This window comes from Cervus canadensis, chromosome 2, assembly GCF_019320065.1.
Source record: "Cervus canadensis isolate Bull #8, Minnesota chromosome 2, ASM1932006v1, whole genome shotgun sequence".
Classification (NCBI taxonomy): domain Eukaryota; kingdom Metazoa; phylum Chordata; class Mammalia; order Artiodactyla; family Cervidae; genus Cervus; species Cervus canadensis.
Window position 1 is genome coordinate 97,213,023 of NC_057387.1, and position 23,025 is coordinate 97,236,047.

The 23,025-nt window shown below is 56.6% G+C and overlaps 1 protein-coding gene across 4 annotated transcripts in view; it reads right to left on the bottom strand.

The window, feature by feature from the left end:
• The window catches only part of PTPRF (protein tyrosine phosphatase receptor type F), an 83,689-nt gene extending 63,821 nt beyond the window's left edge, over window positions 1–19,868 (bottom strand). For 3 of the 4 annotated variants that reach the window (XM_043461615.1, XM_043461613.1, XM_043461616.1), the window contains exons 1-3: window positions 19,694–19,868; window positions 12,787–12,863; window positions 5,590–5,725 (exon numbers count right to left, since the gene is read on the bottom strand). In XM_043461615.1, the coding sequence (XP_043317550.1) occupies window positions 5,590–5,680 (91 nt within the window). In that variant the 5' untranslated portion in view covers window positions 5,681–5,725; window positions 12,787–12,863; window positions 19,694–19,868. The remainder of the gene's footprint in view (window positions 1–5,589; window positions 5,726–12,786; window positions 12,864–19,693) is intronic. The other variant, XM_043461614.1, reaches the window with a different exon arrangement.
• Window positions 19,869–23,025: the final 3,157 nt, after the last annotated feature.

Sequence of the window (23,025 nt, forward strand, 5' to 3'; positions counted from 1 at the left end):
CTTGACTGGCTTAGTTCTGCGTTTGGGGCTCTCCGGTGACTCCCCTCTGCCCCTCACAGCCATGCTCATGGTTTGTTACGTCCCGTGTGAGGTTACTGCTTTTGCTCACGGTTTGTTCTGTACACGTGTGAGATTATCACTTTCTCCACATTGTGGAGGAGTATTTGATTCATGGCTGCTTCCCGACAGAGAACAATAACCCTGGGCAGGGCAGAAACCTGCCTGCCTTGATTCCCTCCCTGTCCCAGCGCCAACCCCTTTCCTGGCACAGGGCAGTGGCGGGGGGGTGGGGGTGGGGGACAAGGGAGGCAACCTGACGACCATGAGGGAAGGTCTGGGGAGTAGGATGGAGGCCTCGGGCCCCTCACACACCACACTGGGGAGCCCTCAACACCTGCTGGGGAGAGCAGCCCGGGGTGGAACCCCCCTGGTTCCTGCCTCAACCTGCCGGCTGCAGAAACCAGAGGCTGGAACCTGCTGAACCAGACAGCCGGGTGAGTGTGCCTGGGGGTGGGGCCTCTGCGCCAAACAAAGAACCGGGAGCTGGGGAGGCAGCCAGGTACAGGTCACGAGAGAGAAAGGGGAAGGCCTGAGTACAGTGGAGGCTGGACGGTGCCCAAGGCCTGGGGCCGTCAAGGAGGCGGAACCTCCCCGGGAGGCTGGAGAGGGGCCAGGGCCCTGCCCAGCCCACCCACCCACCAGGCTCCAGCAAAGACTGGCAGTGTGGAAGCCCGGGGCAATCCAGGGGGCAGGTCTCTCCCCTTCATCAGACCAGACCCTCACTTCTCTCAGCCCACTCACCCCCACAGGAGGGCACCTGTCATCCCACAGCTCTGCCAAACCCTCGCCTCTTTTCACCAGTTGGACTTTTGGGGAGCACAAATCCTGTCTCCCTGCTGCCTTTCCCACACTCACTCCTGCTACCCTGTCCGGGCTCACCTTTCTCAACTCTTTCAAAAAAGAAAAAGCAAAAAAAAGTACCTGCCACAGGCCAAGCACTGTGCGGGACACAGCTCAGGTCCCGTGGCGATGCCATCCCACCCAAGCCCGTGGGCATCCCCCTTGCCTTTCCATGTGCCCAGCCCCTCTCGTGCACCCTACTCAAGCCTATGAGAGCCTGCTCTGCACCCCTCAGCCTTTAGGCTACAGTCGCTGGTCAGGTCTCCAGGCAGGCAGGCAACCTCAGTGACCTGACCACTCTGCCCAGTACTGACCAGAGCTGGCGTCCAGGGAGGCTCTGAACAGAACTTCCAAGGACACGTGCCTGGAGGGGCTTTTTGCCCCACCAGAATGTGGGGCCACCTCCCCTCACACCCACCCCTCCCTGACCACATGGAAGTCATGGCTGCCCAGGCCTTTGGGCAGCAGCTCCCAGGGACATATGCCCCGGACACTCTCAGATAGCTGAGCCCATGCCAAGTGGGAGGGAGTGACCTAAGAGAGGAAACAAGTGGGCTGGCCGGGGGGCCATGAGGCTCAGGGTCCAGCCAAACTGAGCTGCCTAAGGCTACTCCCCAGGGAGATGACTGCTATTTTGTACCTTCCCTGCAGGCCCTTGTACACAGGCACACAGACACGCAGCAGCCAGGGGCTGGAAGGGAGGGCAGGGAGGCGGGTTTCCCCGGCCCTGAACAGCCTAATGAGCTGGGGACTCATTAACGCTGGCTCCTGTGACCACTTCTGGCATCCCCGGGAGGGAAGTTCGCTCAGAGACAACCCTGGGCTCCCAGGGGACACACAGGGAGCTCCAGGTCATGGCCTGGGATGGAGGGAGCACGTACGAAGTGTCAGGCGCCTTGAACATGTGACCTCAGTTAACCTTTCCAGGTAGAAGTGACTATCCTCATTGTGCAATAGGAAAACAGTCCCTGAGAGGGAAAGCAACCTGCCGGAAGTTCCATGGAGGGCAGAGTCTAGACGGGCCACCAGATCTGGCCTCCCCAAGGATGGTGGGGGTGGGGTGGGGAAGGCACCGCTGAACCACATACAGCACCCTGCCTGCCCCATTCCAGCTCCACAGACCAGGTCGGGGCTGTGACGACAGATACATCCCCAGTTACTTAGGATTTTACCCACCCACCTATACTTCTAGCCTTTAGGCATCCTGCTCTGCTGCTGCTGCTGCTAAGTCACTTCAGTCGTGTCCGACTCTGTGCGACCCCATAGACAGCAGCCCACCAGGCTGCCCCATCCCTGGGATTCTCCAGGCAAGAACACTGGAGTGGGTTGCCATTTCCTTCTCCAACGCATGAAAGTGAAAAGTGAAAGTGAAGTTGCTCAGTTGTGTCCGACTCTTAGTGACCCCACGGACTGCAGCCTATCAGGCTCCTCCGTCCATGGGATTTTCCAGGCAAGAGTACTGGAGTGGGTCGCCATTGCCTTCTTCACATCCTGCTCTGGGCTCCTATGATTCCAAGTAACTGGACTGGCCTACGCTATCTGGGAACAAAAGGGAGACAGTCCTCATGGTGGTCCTCGCATGGGCTCCAGGGAGAAGCCCAGGCCCGTTCCTGCATCTTCCCCCCCTCATCTCCTTAGGCAACACCCCTCCTTTAGCAAATGCCCACTCACCCTTCAGGGCCCCAGTTTTCCAGGAAGCCTCCTACCCCCTCCCACGACGTTTAGGTCACTACCTCTGGGGGTGCCAGCACCGCCCCCAGCATAGCGCACGCTGTAGTAACCCCACCGCAGGCTCCAGACGCAGGCTTGTGTGGATTCTTCCCACTGAACACCTGACAAGCACACAGCGGATCAGCAGAAACCTCTTCCTGCTCAGGACCACCTCTGGCCCCACAAGCTGCCCTCTTCAGAAACACAAGCCCCGGCTGGGGGAGCCCCCGAGACCCATGCCCAGGTCCCCGCCAGAGCTGACTCGGCATTGACTCGGGACCTCTGGGCTAACTCTTGGCAGCTGCTTCTCCGCCCCTCTTCCCTGCACTTCCCTCAGAGGCCAGGGCCCCCATTCATTTGTCTCGTTAAGAGGCCTATAGAAACACATTTGTCCGCTCCGCGCTCCACTGCTCCGGTCGTCAATTCTCTGGGGCGCCTGCCCTACCTTTTGCAGCAGCTCTGTCCACGTTGCCTGCTTGCCCTGGCTAGAGGTTTCCCAGGCCTAACCTAAGGCTGGCCACGGTGTGGGGGCGGGGACAGATTCAAATGTCTGTTCAGTGTGAGGCAGACTCTGCCTCCTGGGGTCAGGAGACCTCCAAGGGTCAGGTCATCACAGCCCCCAGCCCATGCCCCTCTTCCGCTCTCTGCATGGGAGCAGAACTCAACTCACCTATTTTGGCATCTCCAGCTGGTTCCTGCCTTCAAGACTGTGGTCTTTGGGCTCTGGTCCTTAAGAGACCAGCATGGAGGTTCTTAGACTCTGCTCTGTTCCACTCCGCTCCTACCAGGGGTTCAGGCCTGACTCCACCCTTCCAATTCACTCAGCTACCAAACTCCAGGCCCTGAGCTGGACAATGGTCTGACCCCCTGGGACTCGCAGACCCGACACAGAGTCACATGTGCCCAGGGGAGCAGCACATGACCAAGGCTCCTGGAGGAGGTGATGGCTCAAGGTGAGTGGAAATCGTTAGGTGAAGGGGATGGGGAAGAGGGTTCCTATCCGAGGAAACAGAAGTAACAGGGAGCAGGGAGCAACTGAGAAGTCAGCATGGCGGGGGTGTGGTGAAGGATGGGGCAGGTGAAGGATGAGGTTGGCAGAGGCTTACAGATGCAGGGTCTGGACCCCAAGGCTCCATCCTAAAGGCAACAGAGAGCGAGGGATTTTCAACTGAGAGACGACATGATCAGGTTTTCATTTTGCAACATGACTCCCACCATGGAACAGAGACTGGAGACAGAAAGCCAGCAGGAGGCTGTGGCCTGCAAAAGCCCCGGAGAGCGCTGAGCCTGGCTTGGATGAGGACGTGGAGGGAGAGGTGGATGCATTCCAAAGACATTCAGGAGGGAGAAACAGCAGAACTTGGTGATGGATTAGATGTGGGTATGAGAGTGGGAGGCGGCCCAGGTTTCTCACTTGGGTGGCTGGGTGGGTGGGAAAGCCATTCACAGGAGAGAGAACACAGAAAGATGGGCAGGTCTGGGGGAATGAGGGTGTGGGTACAGGTTCCAGCATGTTGGGTCTGAGCAGGAGGGGAGGCAGTTTCACTCCCAGGTGTATTGTCTCTGACAGCCAGCAGATGGTCCTCCCTCTGCTCTCAAGCTCCCATTTGAAGGCCCTAAGAGTGTCCAGAGCGAGGCCAGCACGTCAGTGTCCAGGGGCTGACTCTGATGAGCCTTGGCCTCCCTGCCATCTCAGAGTCACACCCAGTGACTTCTACCCCAGGCTGTCCCTGCAGACTCCAGCTCTCTCCAGCAGCCCCTACCCTGCCCTGCTCCTGCTAGCCCGGCCCTCTCATCACCAGCACCTTAAGGCTCTCATCACCCCACTCCCCGCACCCCGAGAGCAATACCGTGTCTCCCTCTTGCCCTACGAGCCCCACCCAGCTCAGCCTGGCGGACAAAGGGCGGGGCTCTCCAGTCCCACCCCCTCCAGGATCTGGTCCTGAATAATTAATGAGCCCTTAGGAGAAAAGGCTTGGGTGGGGCAAGAGAGAGCTCTGCACCCAGATACTTGGGAGAGGGGGCTGGGGGAACCTATGGCCGGCTGACCCCCAGGTTGGCCCTGGGCCACCTCTGGGCTCCGGACAGAATGGGAACAGCCCCGTTCCCCAGGGACCTTGGCTCCGACCTCGCCCCTCCCCCTCCGTGTGCAGATTGGCTAAATCTGCCCTGTGCCCCGCCTCCCACCAGTAACCAAGCAGTGGTAACCATGGTGACAGGGCGGCTGCGGCCAGTCTCCTAGTGCCAGGCAGGGGGAAGGGCGGCAGGAAAGGGACCAAAGTTCTGAGTTGGATCTGGGCAGGGGACAATCCCACCTCCCCCAACACACAGGAGGGGCGCCGGAGTCCAGCTTCCTGTGGCCAAGTGCAATCTCTCCCCACTCTAAGGGCCGAGGGGCTGGGGGCAGCGATGCCCCTCTGCCTTGAAGCGGGGGAGGGAAGCAAGGGCTCAGTGTCTACAAGGGCCTAGCCGGGGGGAAGGGCTATGGTGGCTCCCTTCTCACCTTTCCCTGGACCTGTGCACACACCTGGTGTCCCATTCACACATCCACACACGTTCCTTGTGTGCGGCCCCTCTATTCCCACACCATCCCCTGATGCAACCCACACTGTGCCTTCTGCACAAGTCCACAGCAGCGGACACAGTACACGCCTGAGCACATCATCTATGACCACACGAATCTTGGGCACGTCTCACCTCCAGCCCATAAACAGGGTCACACTCACACATGCCCCACCCTGCAGCACCTTAAGAGACAGGCGGGCATTCTACAGGGTGCTCCTGGGAAGTACAGGGTTGGGGTTCTCCTTGGAGGCCGGTGCTCCAAGCAGGGGGCCTCTCTGGGACAGAAGGTCTGGAGGTGTATCTAGCCATCCTGTCTCTCCTGGTGACTGGTCCCATCCCCCCTTCCAGAGTCCTACTAGGAAGAATGCATCCTTTCCATCTGGGAGGCCCCACACCTTGAGGGGCCAGACTTACTGTCGCCATGGGCACCTGCCACCAAACCAAGCATCACAAGTGCAGGGACGAGGGGCACCATCGTCCTCCCTGGGGCTGGCTCAGGGGCCATCCGGGGCTCCAGCACCGCGGCCAGCCACAGCCCGGGATAATCAACCTGTGACAGAGAGAAGGGCAGAGTTAACTGGCTGGTATCCACCCATGTCCCACTGTCCACACGCCACCTCCTGGCTCCCACTCACCACCAAGACCACCTAGTTCAACAGACACCCCCACCCGACCACCCAGACCTTCCAAACCTTGTGCAAACCCAAACTCCTCATCGATTCCCTGGAGACCCCAAGGATAACCCACCAGTCACATGTAGGGAGAGTATGAGAGGCTCTCAGGTCATTCTCTAAACCTGAGTAGGGGGCAGGGGCTACTGAGACCAGAGGATCTACAGGGATGTTCCATTCTGGACCTAGAGTTTCCAGCACGCCTCCATAAGGGGACTGGGACAGGGAAACGGGGTCCAAGAGACACAGACACACAGCGGGAGATGGAGACCGAGATAGAGCAGTTAGCAGACTCAGAGTTCCTGGGGCCTCCTGTTGCCCCTCCTCTGCCCAGCAGAGCCCTCATGCTGGGCACAGGCCTCAGAGCACAGCCCTGGTGGTGGCAGACGGGATCCAGGTATCAGAGGCTTGGAGCCAAAGCCACAAGCCGTCTGGGCTCGCCAGGACGCGCTCTGGACGAGTTGCAGCTGCCCTGCCTGGCCACCCTCATCCTACCCAATTCCCATGGCACCAACCTTCTTTACAGGGAAACCACAGGGAGGCCCTAGTGGCCAGGACTGGAGGTGCTGGACCCTGAGAGTCAACCCCACACCTCCTCTGCCCTGCCCCAGTGGCCCAGAGCAGTGCAAGCTTCAGACGGCGACTCACTCACAACTGCCCTCGGGGCTGAGCCAGGAATCTGGGCAGGGGAAGACCGTGCAGGATGGCCTGAATGCCCCCAGGCCTTTGCTTACAGGGCTCCTCGGTTGGGTGTGCCCCTTCGCCCTCCACACACTCTCTACCTGGCACCTGTGTGGAGCACTCGGCGAGGTCACACTGGATGGTACGGACACACTGCTGTCACTCCCCGGCCCTGATGGCGAGCTCCTGAGGGTCTCTCTCCACGGCTCCCATTCAGGGGGCTGGAGATCTGCTCCAATGCCCACCTGCTCAACTCACACCTTGCTCTGGGACAGGGGCTGGGGTACAGAATCCCTCATTCATGCCCTGGCGATACAACAGGGCACAGTGTGATGGTGGACACCCCTCGGGGCTCCACAGTGGTACCTACAGACTCGGCTGGGAGAGTGGGGACCAGACCCAGCTGACCCACAGGGTGAGAGAATGTACAAGGAGGTGACAGGGCTGGTAACAGGAAGAGTCAGGACTCAAAGATGGCTCTGCTCTGCCCTGGAACTTGGACCCTAGTCTCAACCGGGACAAAGTTCAGAAGAGCAGAGGGCAGGAAGTGAGCAAAGGTGCTGGCACAAAGCAGGAGGACTGTGAACTGAGGTAGGGGCTGACCACAAAGGGGGAAGCGGGGGGAGATGTCTCTTGTCCCAAGATCTTACCGAAAGTCTGAGATGGGCTGAGCAGCAAAAGCAAGAACATTGAAGCAGCCTGGTGGGCATCCAGCCCCATTTAGCACACACCTGGGGTTCACAGAACTCAGGTAGTTGAGACCAGGACAGAGGGCATCCCCACCGCAATGCCTTGTATAGCCAAGTTGGGATGGAGATCACGCATCACTAAGGCCCTGTCTGTCTGGGCGTGATCACCATGGCATTGTCGTGCAGCACTGCAACCAACGATAGCGTTCAACTTCCCAGCAGACATCAGGTGGTGAACTGCCGGGCCCGGCTGTCATGGAGGTACGGGCCCTCGAAAAAACCATCCTGCACCCTTGGTCCACGTATCAGCGGCGTGTTGCACCAAAGGACGGGGCAGAGGGGACTAGTACTGACATCATGGAGTGCAACAATACGATGTACACAGAGGTTTCACTCCCAGGTACTGTACAAGCAGTCCAGGTGTGAACCTGTCCGCCCTACCACCAGTGCAGACACACACACCTCTCTTGACATGGACGCCGAGGTGATGAAGCTACAGAGGAGCGACACTGTGGAGGTACAGCCCGGCACAACCATCATGGAGTGTAACTCCCCAGTGTAACAGTCACTGAGCCATAATCCCCTGTAGCACAGTAATCACAGCAGTGCATCACCCAGGCAGAGACATCATGGAGGTGTAGCTGTCCTGGCCAGACGCCACGTGAGTGTGGACAGACATCATGGGTGTGCAGCTGCCCGATGGACATTACCGAGGTACATTATCACAGAGGAATAACACCAGTTATCAATATCATGGGGTGTCAGTCCCCAGCACAGCCACAGCGTCACTTGGTCATATCTGATTCTTCTCTGACCCCATGGACTGTAGCCTACCAGGTTCCTCTGTCCGTGGGACTTCCCGGGCTAGAATACTGGAGTGGGTTGCCATTTCCTTCTCCAGGGGATCTTCCTGATGCAGGGATTGAACCTGAGTCTCCAGCACTGAGGGTGGATTCTTTACTGCTGAGTCACAGAAGCCCAGTACAGCCATCATGGGGGTGTTACTCCAGAGCAGATATCATGTGGTATCTTCTTGGATGAGATTCTGGCCATGGGTGTCAGAGAAAGTGGGCCTCTCGTAAGCCCACCACCACTGTACAAAGACAACTGGCCCTGACGTGGGGACTCCTGGCTTGCCCTGTGTATCTGGGTCTGGAGTGCCTAGATCACTGGTCTGATGCAGAAAGAGGAGAGACAGAGGTGAAGACGTTGAAAAGATGACATTCCCTCCTAGACAGCTTCTCCCAGCAGTCCATGGACATGAGGACACCTCGAGTGATGGGGAAACATGGGGACACAAAATACAGACACGTTCTCAGGGAATTACTCCGGCCAGCACATAGCTGTCCCGGCCAGGGCTTCTCCCTCACCAGCTCCCGGTATGAGCAAGCTGCCTCCGCCCTGACTCTGGGCACAGAGCCCACCCCAGTATCAGGCGGTGCAGGCCGTTCCCAGCTCCAGGGCCCTGCGCTGAAGTCCCATCAGAGTCCCAGGTCCTGGGTCTAGACACTGGCCCTGCCCCCAGCCCCGGAGTGCTCAGGGTCACCTGTGAGGAGGGGAGTAGGGAGGCGGACTGACGCCTGCCTGGCTGGGGTAGCCGAGAACCTTCTGAATTCAGTGCAGTGGCGTTAAGAGCAGAGTGTCCACTTCTGCCCATGGCTGGGTGAGCCTGGACTCTCACAGCCGAGATGAAAACACAGCCTGAGCGCTTGCACACTCGGCTCATCTCTGGATGGCACTGCGGACCATCGGTTCTACCAAGTGACACACCTGGGCAGGAAAACAATTCCGTACTGAATGCTATCGTACAGTATCACTGGATGCCATTTTTCCACACTCAGAATGGTTTTCATATATCCTTTTTCTTCGCTACATCAGTGTAAAGCTGCCAACTGCCCTTTCTTGGGAAGAACTGTCCTTTATTCTGAAATTTTGTCCTTGGTGCTAAAATGTCCTTTCTTACAGGAAGTGATGGGGGATAGCAGATACCAGTTATTTTTTAATAATGTCCTTACTTTGGCAAAATAAAAATTGCTAACCCCATGTCTGACCTCCAAGTCCTTCTGGAAATTGTACTGGTTTGTGAAATTGAAGAGCCTGGGGATCTCTGCTGTGAGGAAAAAGAAAGGAGCAGGCACCACACCAAGCCATAGGATTCGAACACAAACATCACGGACAGGCCTGTAAACAGAGGCCAGGCCACCTCCATGCAGCCAACCCCTGCCAGCCTCAATGGGGGCTGCCCCAGGGAGACCATGTGACACCAGCCATGGTGGGGTGGGGGCGGGGGGGGGGTTCCCTGGCTGGAGAACAGCTGGGATCATTCCGAGGCCTCCTCATGAATATGCAAACACAGATTGATTTGTTTCCCTTGGGCACGTGTTATTATTCACAAATATTAATTAGTCTCCAAATACCACCTGTTCCTACAGCTTCCTCCCCACTTCCTCCCTGGGCCAGGACTCTGGCTCCCAGGGGGGCCTGGGGCCCCTGAATGGATGTTAGTAGAAAGAGGGGTATGCAGGGCCCCAGGGAGCGGCCGGCCAAGGGGAGAGGCCAGCGCCTGGGCAAGAGGAATGTGAGGGCGGGCAGCGCCGGGAGCTGTTCATCTCCTCACCGGCGGGCAGCTAACCGAGCCCTTTTGTCACGTCCCGGACACTTCATCGCATGGCACTGCAGCAGCGGCTGCGGAGGCGGAAACAGGCCTTGTTACACTTGGGAAGGGAAAACCAACGTGTTTCCAACTCTCACCAAACCAACCACCAGATTAAGACGGGAATAAATCAGTCTCAGCCGTTCCGTGACCCCGGCCCCGAGAAAGGAGGCGGCCGGCAGCAGGCCGCCTTTGCTCCTCCAGCTAGTTGGTCAGGGTCTAGTGGCACAGCCAGAATCAGCACCCCCACCCAGGAAGCTGGGACCCTGACCCCCTGGCAGCCCTCAGCAGTTCAGTCTCCTCTGTGAGTGGACGGGGAGCCAAGACGACTGTCCCAGAGTCGCGGGGAGGTGCAAGCTCCAGCGAAGGCTGAGCACTGGGGGCAGGAGACCAAGGGGCCAGCAGAGGCAGCTTCCTAACAGCTATAACTCCTAGGCCACCAGCCCTCTGGCCTCCTTCCTTGGGGAGTGGAGCCTCCCCTGGGTTAATGTTCACCAACGTGGTGCCTCCAGGCCTCTGTACACATTGTTCTCTATACTGGAAAAAAGGCCTTCTCTTGGCCCAGCCATCAATTCACCCACCAGAACTCAGCTCCAGCGGCTGATCACTGCGAATCTTCCCTGAGTGGCCCTCCTCAGTTTTTCAGATTGGTACAGCATAGTGAAGGAGCAAAAAGTGGCACAGACCCGTGCTTCTCAATCCAGGGAGATCTTGCCCCATGATGGGACATCAGGCGATGTCTAGAGACAGTTCTGATTGTCTGACGGGGGGAGACAGTTCTGATTGACGGGGGAGGGGGTTAAGTGCTACTGACACAGTAGGAAGAAATGAGGGATGCTGCTGGACATCCTACAATTAACGGGCCAGCTCCCCCAAATTAAGGATTATCTGGTCCAAAATGTCAACAGTCCTGAGGCTGAGAAACCCCAATGCGGACAGCAAAATCGTTCCCTGATATCCCCTAGGTCCTGCCCTGGCCACTGCCCCAGAACCCAGTCCCTATGAGTACCCTGGGCCCCAAGACCCCAGGTATGCTTGACTCTTACATTAGCTGAACCTAGGCCTCTGGATCTCAAGGCATCTTGCCTGCCCCCTCTCAGTCAGTTTTGCCTCCAGAAGCACAGCCATATAGCACACCCCAGTCCTACCCCTTCGCACATGCCATCAGCAAGTGGCCTCCCCAGAGAACAGAAGGCTCCATGTTCAGGCCCCTTTTCTGGTGAGAGTGGGCTCCCAGGAAGGTCAGACCCATAATCCGTGGAAGGACAGGTGACCCATACCCATCCTCCCCATCTGACCTTTCCGACTAGTGACACAGCCTTCCCCCTGCATCTTCTGCTGCTGCTGCTGCTAAGTCACTTCAGTGGTGACCGACTCTGTGTGACCCCATAGACGTCAGCCCACCAGGCTCCCCCGTCTCTGGGATTCTCCAGGCAAGAACACTGGCATGGGTTGCCATTTCCTTCTCCAATGAGTGAAAGTGAAAAGTGAAAGTGAAGTCGCTTAGTCGTGTCCGACTCTTAGCGACGCCATGGCCTGCAGCCTACCAGGCTCCTCCATCCACGGGATTTTCCAGGCAAGAGTACTGGAGTGGGGTGCCATTGCCTTCTCCCCCTGCATCTTCTACAGATGCCCAAAGCCCACCTCACCACACACAGGGCCTGGCCCCCAGCAGACGCCCGATATGTGCTCATTTCCTCCCCCTCCCTAAGCCAAACCCATCTCTTCCACAGACCTCTTCACTGGCCATCATGCAGAACTGTCCAGGGGGGCCTGGCAGAAGGCAGGGTGATGAACAAGACAGTCAGGGGCTCTGCCTTCAGGGCACTTGCAGAGGACTCAGACTCGGCTGGAACCCGTCCTCCCCAACCCCTCCTCCAGGTCCCCACCTCAGCGATGAGCACCACCACGGCCAGCCACCCAAGCCAGCCAGGCCTCCTCAAATTCTCCCTTTTCCTCATCCCACCTGTGCAGCTGGTCAATACGTCTGAATGTGTCCTGCCTCCACCCCAACAACCACCACGTTAGGAAGATCTCATCAGCACCCATGTCTTCAGTGGGCTTCCTGCCTCTGGTCACTCCCTTCCAACCCTTCCTGCACACAAACCAGCGCTCCATTCAGTTTACAGAAACGCATATCCAATCAAGGCCCTCAGCTTTGTCTGCTGCTTTTAACCCACAGTAGAGATGCAGATAATGTTTCATGAATGAACAAATGAATGGGAAAATGGGTGGATGAATGTGTGGATGCAGGTTCTTTGATTAAGAACTTTCAGTGCCTTCATATCACGCTCAGCGAAGAGTCTTTAGTCTGACATCCAAGGCCCAACACACTTCAACTGCAACCAAACCCTCCAACTTCATTCCCTGCAACTCTGCTCTGGGCTTCTAGCAGATAGAGAGAAGTCAATTTCAAAGAGACATGGAAGAATGGACCCCAGATCTTGTGAGTATCCTACTCTTTCTTCCACAACCTACAGTCAACAAGAACGGTCTTTTCTATAGAAACATGGTGAATGGGAAGCACAGAGATCCTGGTGGAAGTCCTGCAATGTTACCCAGAAGCCTATTTCACACCTACAGCAGCTGACAAGCTGTATATCATTCCCCAGCCACCTCCACCACCCACTCCAGCCAGAGACTCGAGAGCCATCCGCGACACCTCCCTCCGCCTCCTGTCCCACATTCAACCCTTCACCATGTCCTGTCTACTCGGCCTCCCTAAATAGCACTCAAATCCCTCCTCTCCACCTCCACCACTGCCTTCCTTGTCCAGGCCTCCATCACCTCTCTGCCACATGCACACTGCATCACCATGTCTCTTAGCGACAATCCTTTCACAGCTCTCCACCAATCTGAGTCTAGATCTGAACTGCCCAGCCTGGCCCTCAGGGCCCCTACCTGGCTGGACACTCACCAGGCTTCTGCTTGCTCACGCCAGTCACTCTTGGACAACCGGCAGTGAGGGCAGGGCACCGGGGCCTCCGCTCCTTCCTGGAAAGAGGGGAAAGGATGAGGAAACATTAAGAACAGCACCACAGCAGAACATGTATTGACACAGAAAGACACTCAAAATGTGTTTATGCAGGGGTGGGAAAAAAGCAGTTTATGGGACTGTTCAAGCAGGACGATCCCCATTTAGTAAAAATGCCCATCTCTTTGCTTCATTCACTCACTCCTTCCAGGCTCCTGAGCGCCTACTATGCGCCAGGCTTTCTGCCAGGCACCCTGTATAGAGCCGTGAACAACACAGATCAAGTCCCTGACCTCAGGAGAAAAACTCGTGTCCAAACTCCTTAGCGTGACCTTCCAGCACAGCAGTTCTGCCCACCCACCTCTGCAGCCCCATCTGGCTGTGGTTCCTTGCCAGCCGGCAGGCCTAACAACTTATTTCCTCTTCTGATCCTCAACCTGTGCCATATTCTTACAGCCTCTCAGCCTTGCCTGTGCCCTGCCCCACCGCCAGGACTGCACTCCCCACCTGTTCTAGCCAGTGATCCTTCAGCTCTCAGAGCCAAGAGCACTTTCTCAGGGAGGATGTGCAGGCTACACACTTGGACCTTGCCTCAGAGCAGTGACCACAGATGTGATGATTTATTTATTTACACAATTGCTGAGTGGCCGCTGAGTCACAACCGTAATAAGCTTGGTGCGTGCCGGTTCAGCTCCAGGTCCCCAGCTCCCAGTAGAAGGCCAGCGCATAGTAGGTGCTCCATCAATATACGCTGACTGGGCAGATGGACGCATGAATGAGTTCACAGAAAACAGCCCAACCTGGGAAGAACCACACCAGCATCCACGGAGCCTTCAAAGAAGCTTCAGAAGCAATGTTTATTTTTGACTCTGTGCTGCTCTATAATTTCTAAAATGAAGGTGTGCTCCTGGATGCCTCTTCCGCTGGCACACACACAGTGAGAGGGCCCGGCCCCGTCCTTCTAGAACCATTATTGAGCCCCTACCTGGCGTGGGTCCCCTCCTGGGTCGGGGAAGGGGTCTGACCTGCCCACAGATCTCACAGCCCCCTCCCCACTGCTCAGCAACCATCTCCCCGCTGCCCGCGCCACTCGGGCCGCACCTTGCACGGGTTTCTCCTCGGTCTCACGTCCCCACGTACACAGGGATCCTGCTCCACACGGCAGTTCCATCCTGGCTCCTCCCCAAACAGACCCTGACTGGGTCAGGGAACCCCCCGAGGCCAACCCCCCACACCTGGCACCTGGGAATCAGCCTCACTTGAGACTGACCACCTTGGCAACACAGGTGATGTCCGCAGGCCGGAGGCCCATCCTGACTGACCAGGACAGGCCTGGCCAGCCCAGGACCGTTCGTGCTGACCCTGAAGCTCACAGCCTCTCCGACATCCACTGCCCCCTCCCCCAAGAGCCCAAAGGGCCTGGGCCTCGGGACGGTCACACGCTCCTGGCCCCCAGCCTACGGGCTTCTCCACAAAGCCCCCTGTGGCCCCTGCTCCCAGCACAGGCTGCCAGGGGGGTTTGGCCAGACAAACCAGCTTCCATGTCCCAAACTCAAAGGCCCGTTTGTCTGGGGATGCCCACTGGGGCCTCACAGGGCCAGGCGTGAGGCTGTCAGCTCCACCACTGCTCAGGGACCCTGGGGCAGAGTCCGAGGCAGAGAATGCGGAGGGTCCCCCAAGCCAGCTGCACTATGACTACGCCCAAGGCCACACCAGGAGCACTGGGTCTGGTGCTTGGACCTAAGCTGAGCAGGAGCCACACCTGGATAGAAGGGGATATGCCCCAAATGGCCTGGAGATGGGTCAGAGGACAGACAAAACAGGCAGAGAAAACCTTGCACGTGGAAAGACCCTAAAGCACAAACAGGATTCCAGAAGAGCTGGAATAGCACCTGGAATCACCAGTGCCCAAAACAACCTAAGAGAGTGATCAGAATCACCCGTCAGGGTCACCTGCAGAGCTCCCAGACACAGCACCAACCAGGGCTGCTGGGCACACCCAGGAGACCAACTGGAGAAGCTACTCAAAAAGGGCCTGGCTGGTACCAGACCCAAGTTAGGAATCACCAGCTGGCATCCACAAAGGCCTCAGGAGCGAGATTGGCATTGGTGACCAGGATCAGGTGAGCAGGCCTTGGCACCAAGCCAGGCCTGGCCTCTGGCAGGGTTCTCTGTCATTTGCCAAGTCTGGAAGCCGGCCTGGCAGCAGGACCAGAAGCAAGTGGAAGTCTAGAGGAGAACGGACACTTCTCTCAAGTAGCTCCCAGGCAGCCCCTGTGGCTGCACCAGAACAGTCCCCAGAAGTAGCTAAAACACTGCCAAGGAACAAAACCACTGTTCACAGATCTGAACACTGGGGACACAGTCTAAGTACATCTGGACCTCAGAGGCAGACACCTCACCTGACACCCACGGCCAGGGCAGGTGGGGAAGACAGGGGACCTAACACGCTGAGGCCACCCCTTCTCAGAATCCCCTTCCACCTGTTCCCAACGTCTCTTCCCCAGGGCTTCACCCTCTCTAGTCTTCTCACACTAGCCCACCTGAAGGTCAGATACACCTGAGCAACACACATGATCCAAGGGATGGCATGAGGGCTGAGGGCTAGGCACTCTCCAGCCTGCTAACCAAAGCTCAGAATTGCAGCTACTTTAGGTGAGCAGATGCCCAAAGAGTTTTAAAAGCCCTTCCCACTGTGATTCTGATGGGGTGGGTTTGCATCACCCGCTTTGATGATTATTACAATAAGAACTGCTAACACCGAGACAGCAATCCTTACTAGATGCCAGGCCCTGTTCTAAGCACTTTTTGCATATTAACTTCAATCTTCTAACCACCGCACAAGACATGGACTTCTGTTATATCCATTTTGACAAAAGGGAAAATGAATTCAGAGATGTTAAGGAACTTGTTCAAGGTCACAGTGCTATTAAGTGGTTTTGAACCCAGCAGTTTGAAACTAGAGCCTGCACTTTTTACTAGTGAGGCTGTCTTCTCTTGGGCACAGCTCTAACACGCTCTCATACTTCCTCAGACCTCTCTCCTGAGCTCCAGATTCTCACACACATCTCCCTCCTAAAAGACCCCCTCATCCCACCCTCAAATGCTCCAAGCATCTCCAAGGCCAAAAGGTTGAACCATGAGCTTATTATCTGCCTCTCCCCAAATCCACCTCTCATGCTCAAGTCCCTGGCTCAGTGAAAGCCCTATTCACTCACTCCCAGGAACCTAGACCCCTTCCTCTCCCTCACTCCCACGTCCAATAAATCATCCTGTCCTAATAAATGTGTGCCTTGTAAATGGCTCCATGCTACCAAACCACCATTTTCTCTCATCTGACTTACCTTCACCCTTCTCATTGGGTATCCTATTTCCATTTACTTCCCGCAGCCACAGAATCCTCTTCTGGAAACATGAATCTGATCACAGCACATTCCACACACCCCACCCTCTCATTCAAGCTTTAATTATTTGGTGTTTCCCTTTTTGTGTTCTCAGAGTAAAGTCATAGTTACTTAATAGGGCATTAGATTTGCTCTATCTCTGAACACACCACAAGTGATAAGACTTCTGGGTGTCTAGACATACTTTTTTTTTTTCCCTGCTTGGCGTGCCTTTTCTTCAATTGGAAAACTCCTATTCATCCCTCAAAACCCAATTCAGATAGCTCATTTTCTTGGTCTTCTTTGGGACTCATCTCATCTTGATCTCTGAACTTGTGGTGAACTCCTCCAATCTTCTAACCTCAGTTCAGAATGGCGGCTGCTTCAGGTGATGCTGATGCTGGGCTTAACCTCAGCAGTTCCTAAGGAGTGGGCTGCCTCTTTGACACAGCAGTTAGTCCCATAGGAAGCATGGCAGCCCAGCTGAAAGTGCCTAGCCTAGAGTCTGGCACACAGTCGGCAATCAATAAGAGGTTACTGAGTTGCTCTGCATTCTCATGATGCAGTCTGTTCCCCCAGGGACCATGAGCTTCTCAAGGGCAGGGCCCTGGCTGCAAGCTTGGTCCAAGCACACAGCAGCGTCAGTCACACGGGAAGCAATCACCACTGCTGCTGATAGATTGCCACACAGGGGATTCCCACGACAGCCTTAGCACCCAGCGAGGGTTGGACAACTCTTCCATTTTATAGGGGGTGAAACTGAGACTCAGGGAGAACAGGATCTCCCCAAGGTCTCAAACTGGAAAGTGGAGGGGCTGTAGTGTATGTCACGGCCTCTGTAGGAAGAGGTCTGGGTCCTATCTCCTGCTGACTGGACTGGACTTCCACAGTCAGGACTGATGAGACCAAGAGTGGAGCGAGCACAGAGAGCAAAGGCCAGCATTTTGCTGCACAGAAATACAATTCCCAAGTAAGGTAGCCAGGCTGCTCTTACTGTAACGCTGCCCCCCTCCCCGAAACCCCCTCCCCAACTGCTTCACCAGCACCCAAACCTAGCCTCCTCTCCTAGAAGCCAGGACACCATACACACGCTCACCATGTGCACAAGCCTGACCAGAGGGGAGGCCAGGAGCTACAGGAGGAAGGAGAGAGGAAGATGAAATACGAAATATGAAAACTATTTCCTTTTTAAAGGGAAAAAAGAGGGAAGAGGAAAAGCAAACAGAACTACAGAGATGTTTCCAATGACAAGGGGAAACTGAGCAGGCAAAAATGTACGAGAAGATGTGTGCACAAGAATGCACGAGGCTGCACATGTACACACACCCTTCCTAGGCTGTGCACAGGGGTGGGTGCAGTGAGAGTGTAAGCAAGCACACAGACTGGGACATGGGCGTGCAAACACAGCAGATTTTGGACCTCTGGCTGCTGCGCAGGCCCAAGTGTGCAAGTGAGAGGGCACTGGGGAGACAAGTGGATATGGAGTGGAGGTGGGGGTGGGAGGGTGAGCTGAGTGTGGAAATAGGGGAGTGTGAGTGTGTGGCCTGGGCTGGGGCTGTGGATGTGGGGGTACTTGGGGAGGCTCACCTGCGCCTTCCTGAAGCCCTAGGCTCATTCATACCATCAGTTAAAAACTGGGATTTTCTTGCTTCCTGAAGCAAGAGTTAATAAGGAGCCAAGCATAGAATTTCCTGAGATTTTTCTGACATAACCTTGCTCTGGATCCCACTGGATGCCTGATGCCTCTCAAAGGATCCCTCAGCAGATCTCCTGCCTTCTCGGGGGATCCTTCACCATTGAGGATCCCCCTGGAAGCACCAGCCCTGGATCCTTTTCCAGACCTCCCACCCCAATGCACTTCTCTGGTCAGATCCTGCACCAGGTCACTCTGGGAGCCCAAAGGGAGTCTTCATCACCAACACTTCCGCAGTCCAGACTCCCGGGCCTGCTCCCCGGGGCCCCCAGGGGAATCCAGAGGACCCTCCCCCCGACTCCTGCCAGCAGCCTCCTTTCCAGTTCACAGCTCAGATAGGCACCCGGCACCCACCCATCAACCTGTTCCAACTCGGGGGCCCTGCACTGGGGGGTGGGGGGTGTTGAAAAGAGGAGAAAAACTAGCCCCTCCCCCACCCTGGGGTGGACGAACCAGAGGGGCAGCATTCCAGAGGAAAGAGGAGGAGGTCTGGGTCTCTGCAAAGGGGCGGCAGAGATTCCAGTCCGTGGGAGACAGAGACAGCAAGAGACCAGCAAGAGATTCGACAAGAGACCCGGGAAGCGAGATCCAAAGATGGGGGAGGGAGCACAGAGAGACCTGGGAAGAGAGAGCAGAAAGCCGGGAAGAGCACAGAGAGACCCAGGGAAAGAACGCAGAGACCCAAGAGAAGGAACACAGAGACCCGGCAAAGAGCACAGAGAGCCGGGGGAAAGAACACAGAGACCCAGCGAGAGAGAACAGGGAGACCCCGGGGGGAGTAGCAGACAGCAGAGAGACCCCGGGCTTGCTTGGGGCTGGAGTGGGTTGAAAGTGGGAGGCCGCGACACGGGGAGACAGAGATACAGAGGCTTTGAAGGGCGTAGAGAGACGGAAACACGGAGGGAAAAGGAGAAATAAGCCGAGACAGGATCGCGGGCACAGCGATGAGGACCGGGGCACACCAACACGGGACGGGACGGGACGCAGGGCGGCGACTGAGTGAACTTTCCGGAGCGGGTCCGAGTGGACACGTCCTCACGGGACAGGTCGCCCCAGGGCCTTCGGGTCACTGCACCCGGGAAGGGCGGGTACAGCCCGGCCCAGCTCCTCCCCAGCCCGCGCCGGCGACCTGGGCGTGGGGGGTGGGAGTGGGGGTTTCCAAACTCGCGCCCCGCGCACCCCGGGACGGCACGTGCGCCCGGGCCGCGAGCAAGACGGGGGCGCGGCGGCTGCGGATCCCCCGCCGGCGGGGAGGGGGCGCCTGTGCGGCGGGGGCGGGGGCGCGGCCTGGACCCGCCTGGAGCTGGGGAGGCGGTGGGAGGCTGAGGGCCGCCCCCGGAGCGTGTCCGCGCCGGTGGTGGGGGGTAGACGAGGCGGGACCCAGGAGGGGGAGCCCCGACGCAAAAGGGAAACTTTGCGCTGGGGGGGTGGGGGGCGGCGCGGGCTGCGGCTCAGGTGCGGCGGGAGGGAGGGGGCGAGGCGGAGAAAGGGGAAGGCGGCGAGGGGCGGCAGGGAGCTAGCCAGCCGGCGGCGGGTTGGTGGGGCGGGGGGGGCCCGTCTGCCGCGGGGTAGCGCGGGGAGGAGCCGTCGGGCTTGGTGGGGGCGCTTAGCCGAAGCGGCGGGCGCGGCAGGTGGGGGCGCGGCCCGGCCTAAGCGGCGCCCCCAGCCCCCCGGGACCGCCCCCAGCTCAGCTCGGCGAACGCGGGGAGAGGGCGGGGGAGTGGGAAAGGGACCGATGCGGAGGGAACTGGAAGGGGGCCCGGGGGTCACTCACCGCCTATCCAGGGGCCGTCGGTCCGCATGTCCCCCCCAAGCCGCTGGGGCCGCTGCTCCCGCTCCTCTTCTGCCGCCGCCGCCGCCACCGGATCCCACTCCCGCCACCGCCACCCGAGCTGGAGCCGGAGCCGGAGCTGGAGCCGCCGCCTCTGCCGCCGCCGCCACCGATTCCGCCGCTCCCGCGCCAGCTCCAGCCGCGTGCCCGCGCCCACGCCCGCGCCCCTGCCCCTGCCGTGCGCGTCCCCGGCGCCGCCCCTCCCCTCGTGCACTCTCGCTCGTAGAGCTGCTGAGCCGCGTAGGCCCGAGACCGCAACCCAGACCCGCGTCTAAACCGGCCCGGACCCCAATACAGAACCGGAACCCCAATAATGAGTACGGGCAGACCCAAACTTCCATACGAAGTCCGGATCCTATTAGAGGCTCCCAATCCAAATGTGAACCTGATACTACTCTGGGAGCCCATTTTTTCCTCCTAGAGATCTGAACCTGCTATTGAGCCCAGACCCACCCCCAACTCAATAGTAAGTCCAAACCCCTAAATCTGCCGCGAAATTGGCTCGAGTAGTAGTTTTAATCTGAACCCCTATATTAACCTGAAATACCAATTCTTAGGCTAAAACCGCTTTATCACCTCTACTTGATTGTGACCCCCAGCATCAACCCTGGTCCTTAAATGGACCCCAGTACCAATGCTGAGCCCCAATCCCTGTGTAAACCTTAAAATCCAATAGCTACCTTGCTATGGTAGCTACTCAGCACTTTTTTGTGAACCCCAAGCCTTTCCATAAAACTAATACTGCGGTCCTAGCCCCAGGTCAATACCAACACACCTTGTGAACTAGGATTGAGTCCCTAGAAAAGGACCCTAATACAAATACTGACCTCAGACCTCATCCATTTGAGGGGCCATCTAAGACCCTAACTTGACTCACCTCTAGTGGTAATCTTGGAACCTAAGATTTATGAGACTGGCTTTGTAGACGCTCCACACAAATCCACTGCCGCCCCATACTCACTCTCTACTCCTCTGACCCGATGTCAACCCACACCTGAGGCTGGCCAACCCCAAAATCAGCAATGCCAACTGTGGACCTGAGTCAGGTCCTGAATTGGGCCTTGGTTCAGCACTTGATGGTGTTCTCCAAGCCTGATATAAACCTCAGTATTGAATTTCTGACTCCTCATATCAAACTTAAATGCTGACCCTATAAATCTCTGGCTAAACCAATAACTTACCAGAAGATTTACTATAGGTCCTAACTCATAGGAACTTGGTGAGCTCCAAACCAAGAGCCACACCTTGGCACCAAAGTCTCTGATCTCAGACCTACCGGGCAGTCCATGTCACATCAGCCCTCTCCTGCCTACCCACCTCATGAAAGATGGGGCGCCTACCCCGACTGCCTAGGTCAGATGAGGACCCCTATGGGGTCTCTGATCTGTGGGGTCTCTGTGATATCTCTGTGAGTCTGGGGGTCAGGTGAGAAATAAAATCTGGAGATTGTTGAAGCACCTGGATTCCTGGAGCACAGTGTAATGTGCAGGGCAGAGATAGAGGTGGGGGGTCTGGGGCTATGAGCTGAGTGGAGTTCTGGTTACCACCTAATTCACTGCCTGCTTTTGCCCTGGACTTGAATTTAGAAGCGGTGTGTGTGCGCCCCCTCGTGTGTGAGAAGGGGATGGGAGTGAATCTGGGCAAACAATCAGATCCGGATTCCAGATGACAAACGGATCAAAAATGAACATTCCTAGTCTGTGGTTTTTTATCCACTGATAATTTTGGTGTCCTGTGGAGGAGGCATTGCAGTTTTGTGCATCTTTAGACAGTTTGGCCTGTTTTTCAGAAGTGGAGTGAGTTTAGGCTTCGGGGGAGGGTTTCTTCTAAATTTAAAAAAGTATACTTTCTGGCCAGTGATGCCTGCTCCTTGCTGACTCATGAAAACAGTTCTTCTTGGCTTCACTGGCCTACACTCCTTCCCTGTTTGCCATTTCTCAGTCTCTTTTTTACCATCTCCTATTCTTCCCAGGGTCTGTCTACACTGTCCCTTCTTACTCTCTGCCCATGGTCCGTCTCCACCACCACCAACCAAGTGCTGATGACTTCCCAATCTCTCTCCCTGGTATGGGTCTCCTGGGCAAGAATACTGGAGTGGGTTGCCATTCCCTTCTCTAGGGGATCTTTCCAACCCGGGAATTGAACCCAGATCTCCTGCATTGCAGGCAGATTCTTTATTGTCTGAGCCACCAGGGAAGACCTGTTCTAAGCATGGGACCCATATTTCCAAGAGTCTTCTCTAGACCACTCCCCGGTTGTTGGACAGGTAAACTGAATTCACTGTCTCTCCCACCCCAGATCTGCTGGCAGTCCCATCTCAGGCAGCACCTCATTCAATCAGTCATTGGGCCAGAAACAGGGCGTCTTCCCTCCTGCACCTTCATCTAACGCAAACTGTAAAATTTGAAATATAGAAAGGAGCTAGAGATCATCCCAAGGGAGGTGAGCGGGAGTGAGGGATGGAGAGAGAATAAGTGGGGAGGGGAGGAGATGGGAAAGAGACAGAGATAGAGAGCTTTTGACTTTTGGCTTCAGTTCACACAAAAATCTCTCACACATAGTCATAAAAAACACCTCTTAAGACTTACTCTGTGGGACTTCACTGTAGTTTAGTGGCTAGGACCTTGAACTCCTAATACAGGGGTCCTAGGTTCGAGCCCTGGGAACCTAGGGCTCTAGGTTCCTCTAGTCTGGGAACTAGATCCCACATGCCACAACTGAAGATCCCATGGGCCTAAACTAAAAAAATCCTGCATGCCGCAACTGAGACTCAGCACAGCCAAATAAATAAATGAAATATTTTTAAAAAGATCTCAGTCAGTGACAGTGGCTTCTCACACTATATATATATATATATATATATATATATATGAAGACTCTATGTTGAGTGGGGCCCTGATACACAAAAAACTGCTCAGTATATATTTGTTAAAGGAATGAAAAGATAGATTTTCCCCTTCTGTGCTCAGGGACTGTCAGACATAAGTGACCAGGTGAGGAAGGCTCCCTGACCAAGTCTCAGACCTCTTCCACACTTGGGGCTTCTGTTGGCCTGGCCTGGCCTGGCCTGAGAGGGGCTTGTGGTGTTTGCTGACCTGTTGCCTGCAGCCTGGGCCTCAGTAGGTCTGCAGCTCTGACAGCCCAGTTCCCTCAGCTCAGCACTGCCTGGTCTGTGAACCCAATACTTGGAAAGCCCTGTGGGCCAAGGGCCTTACTCTCCTGTGGCCGAAGTCAGCAGCCCCACTCAATGCTACACCAACCAGGCTCTTGCTTCA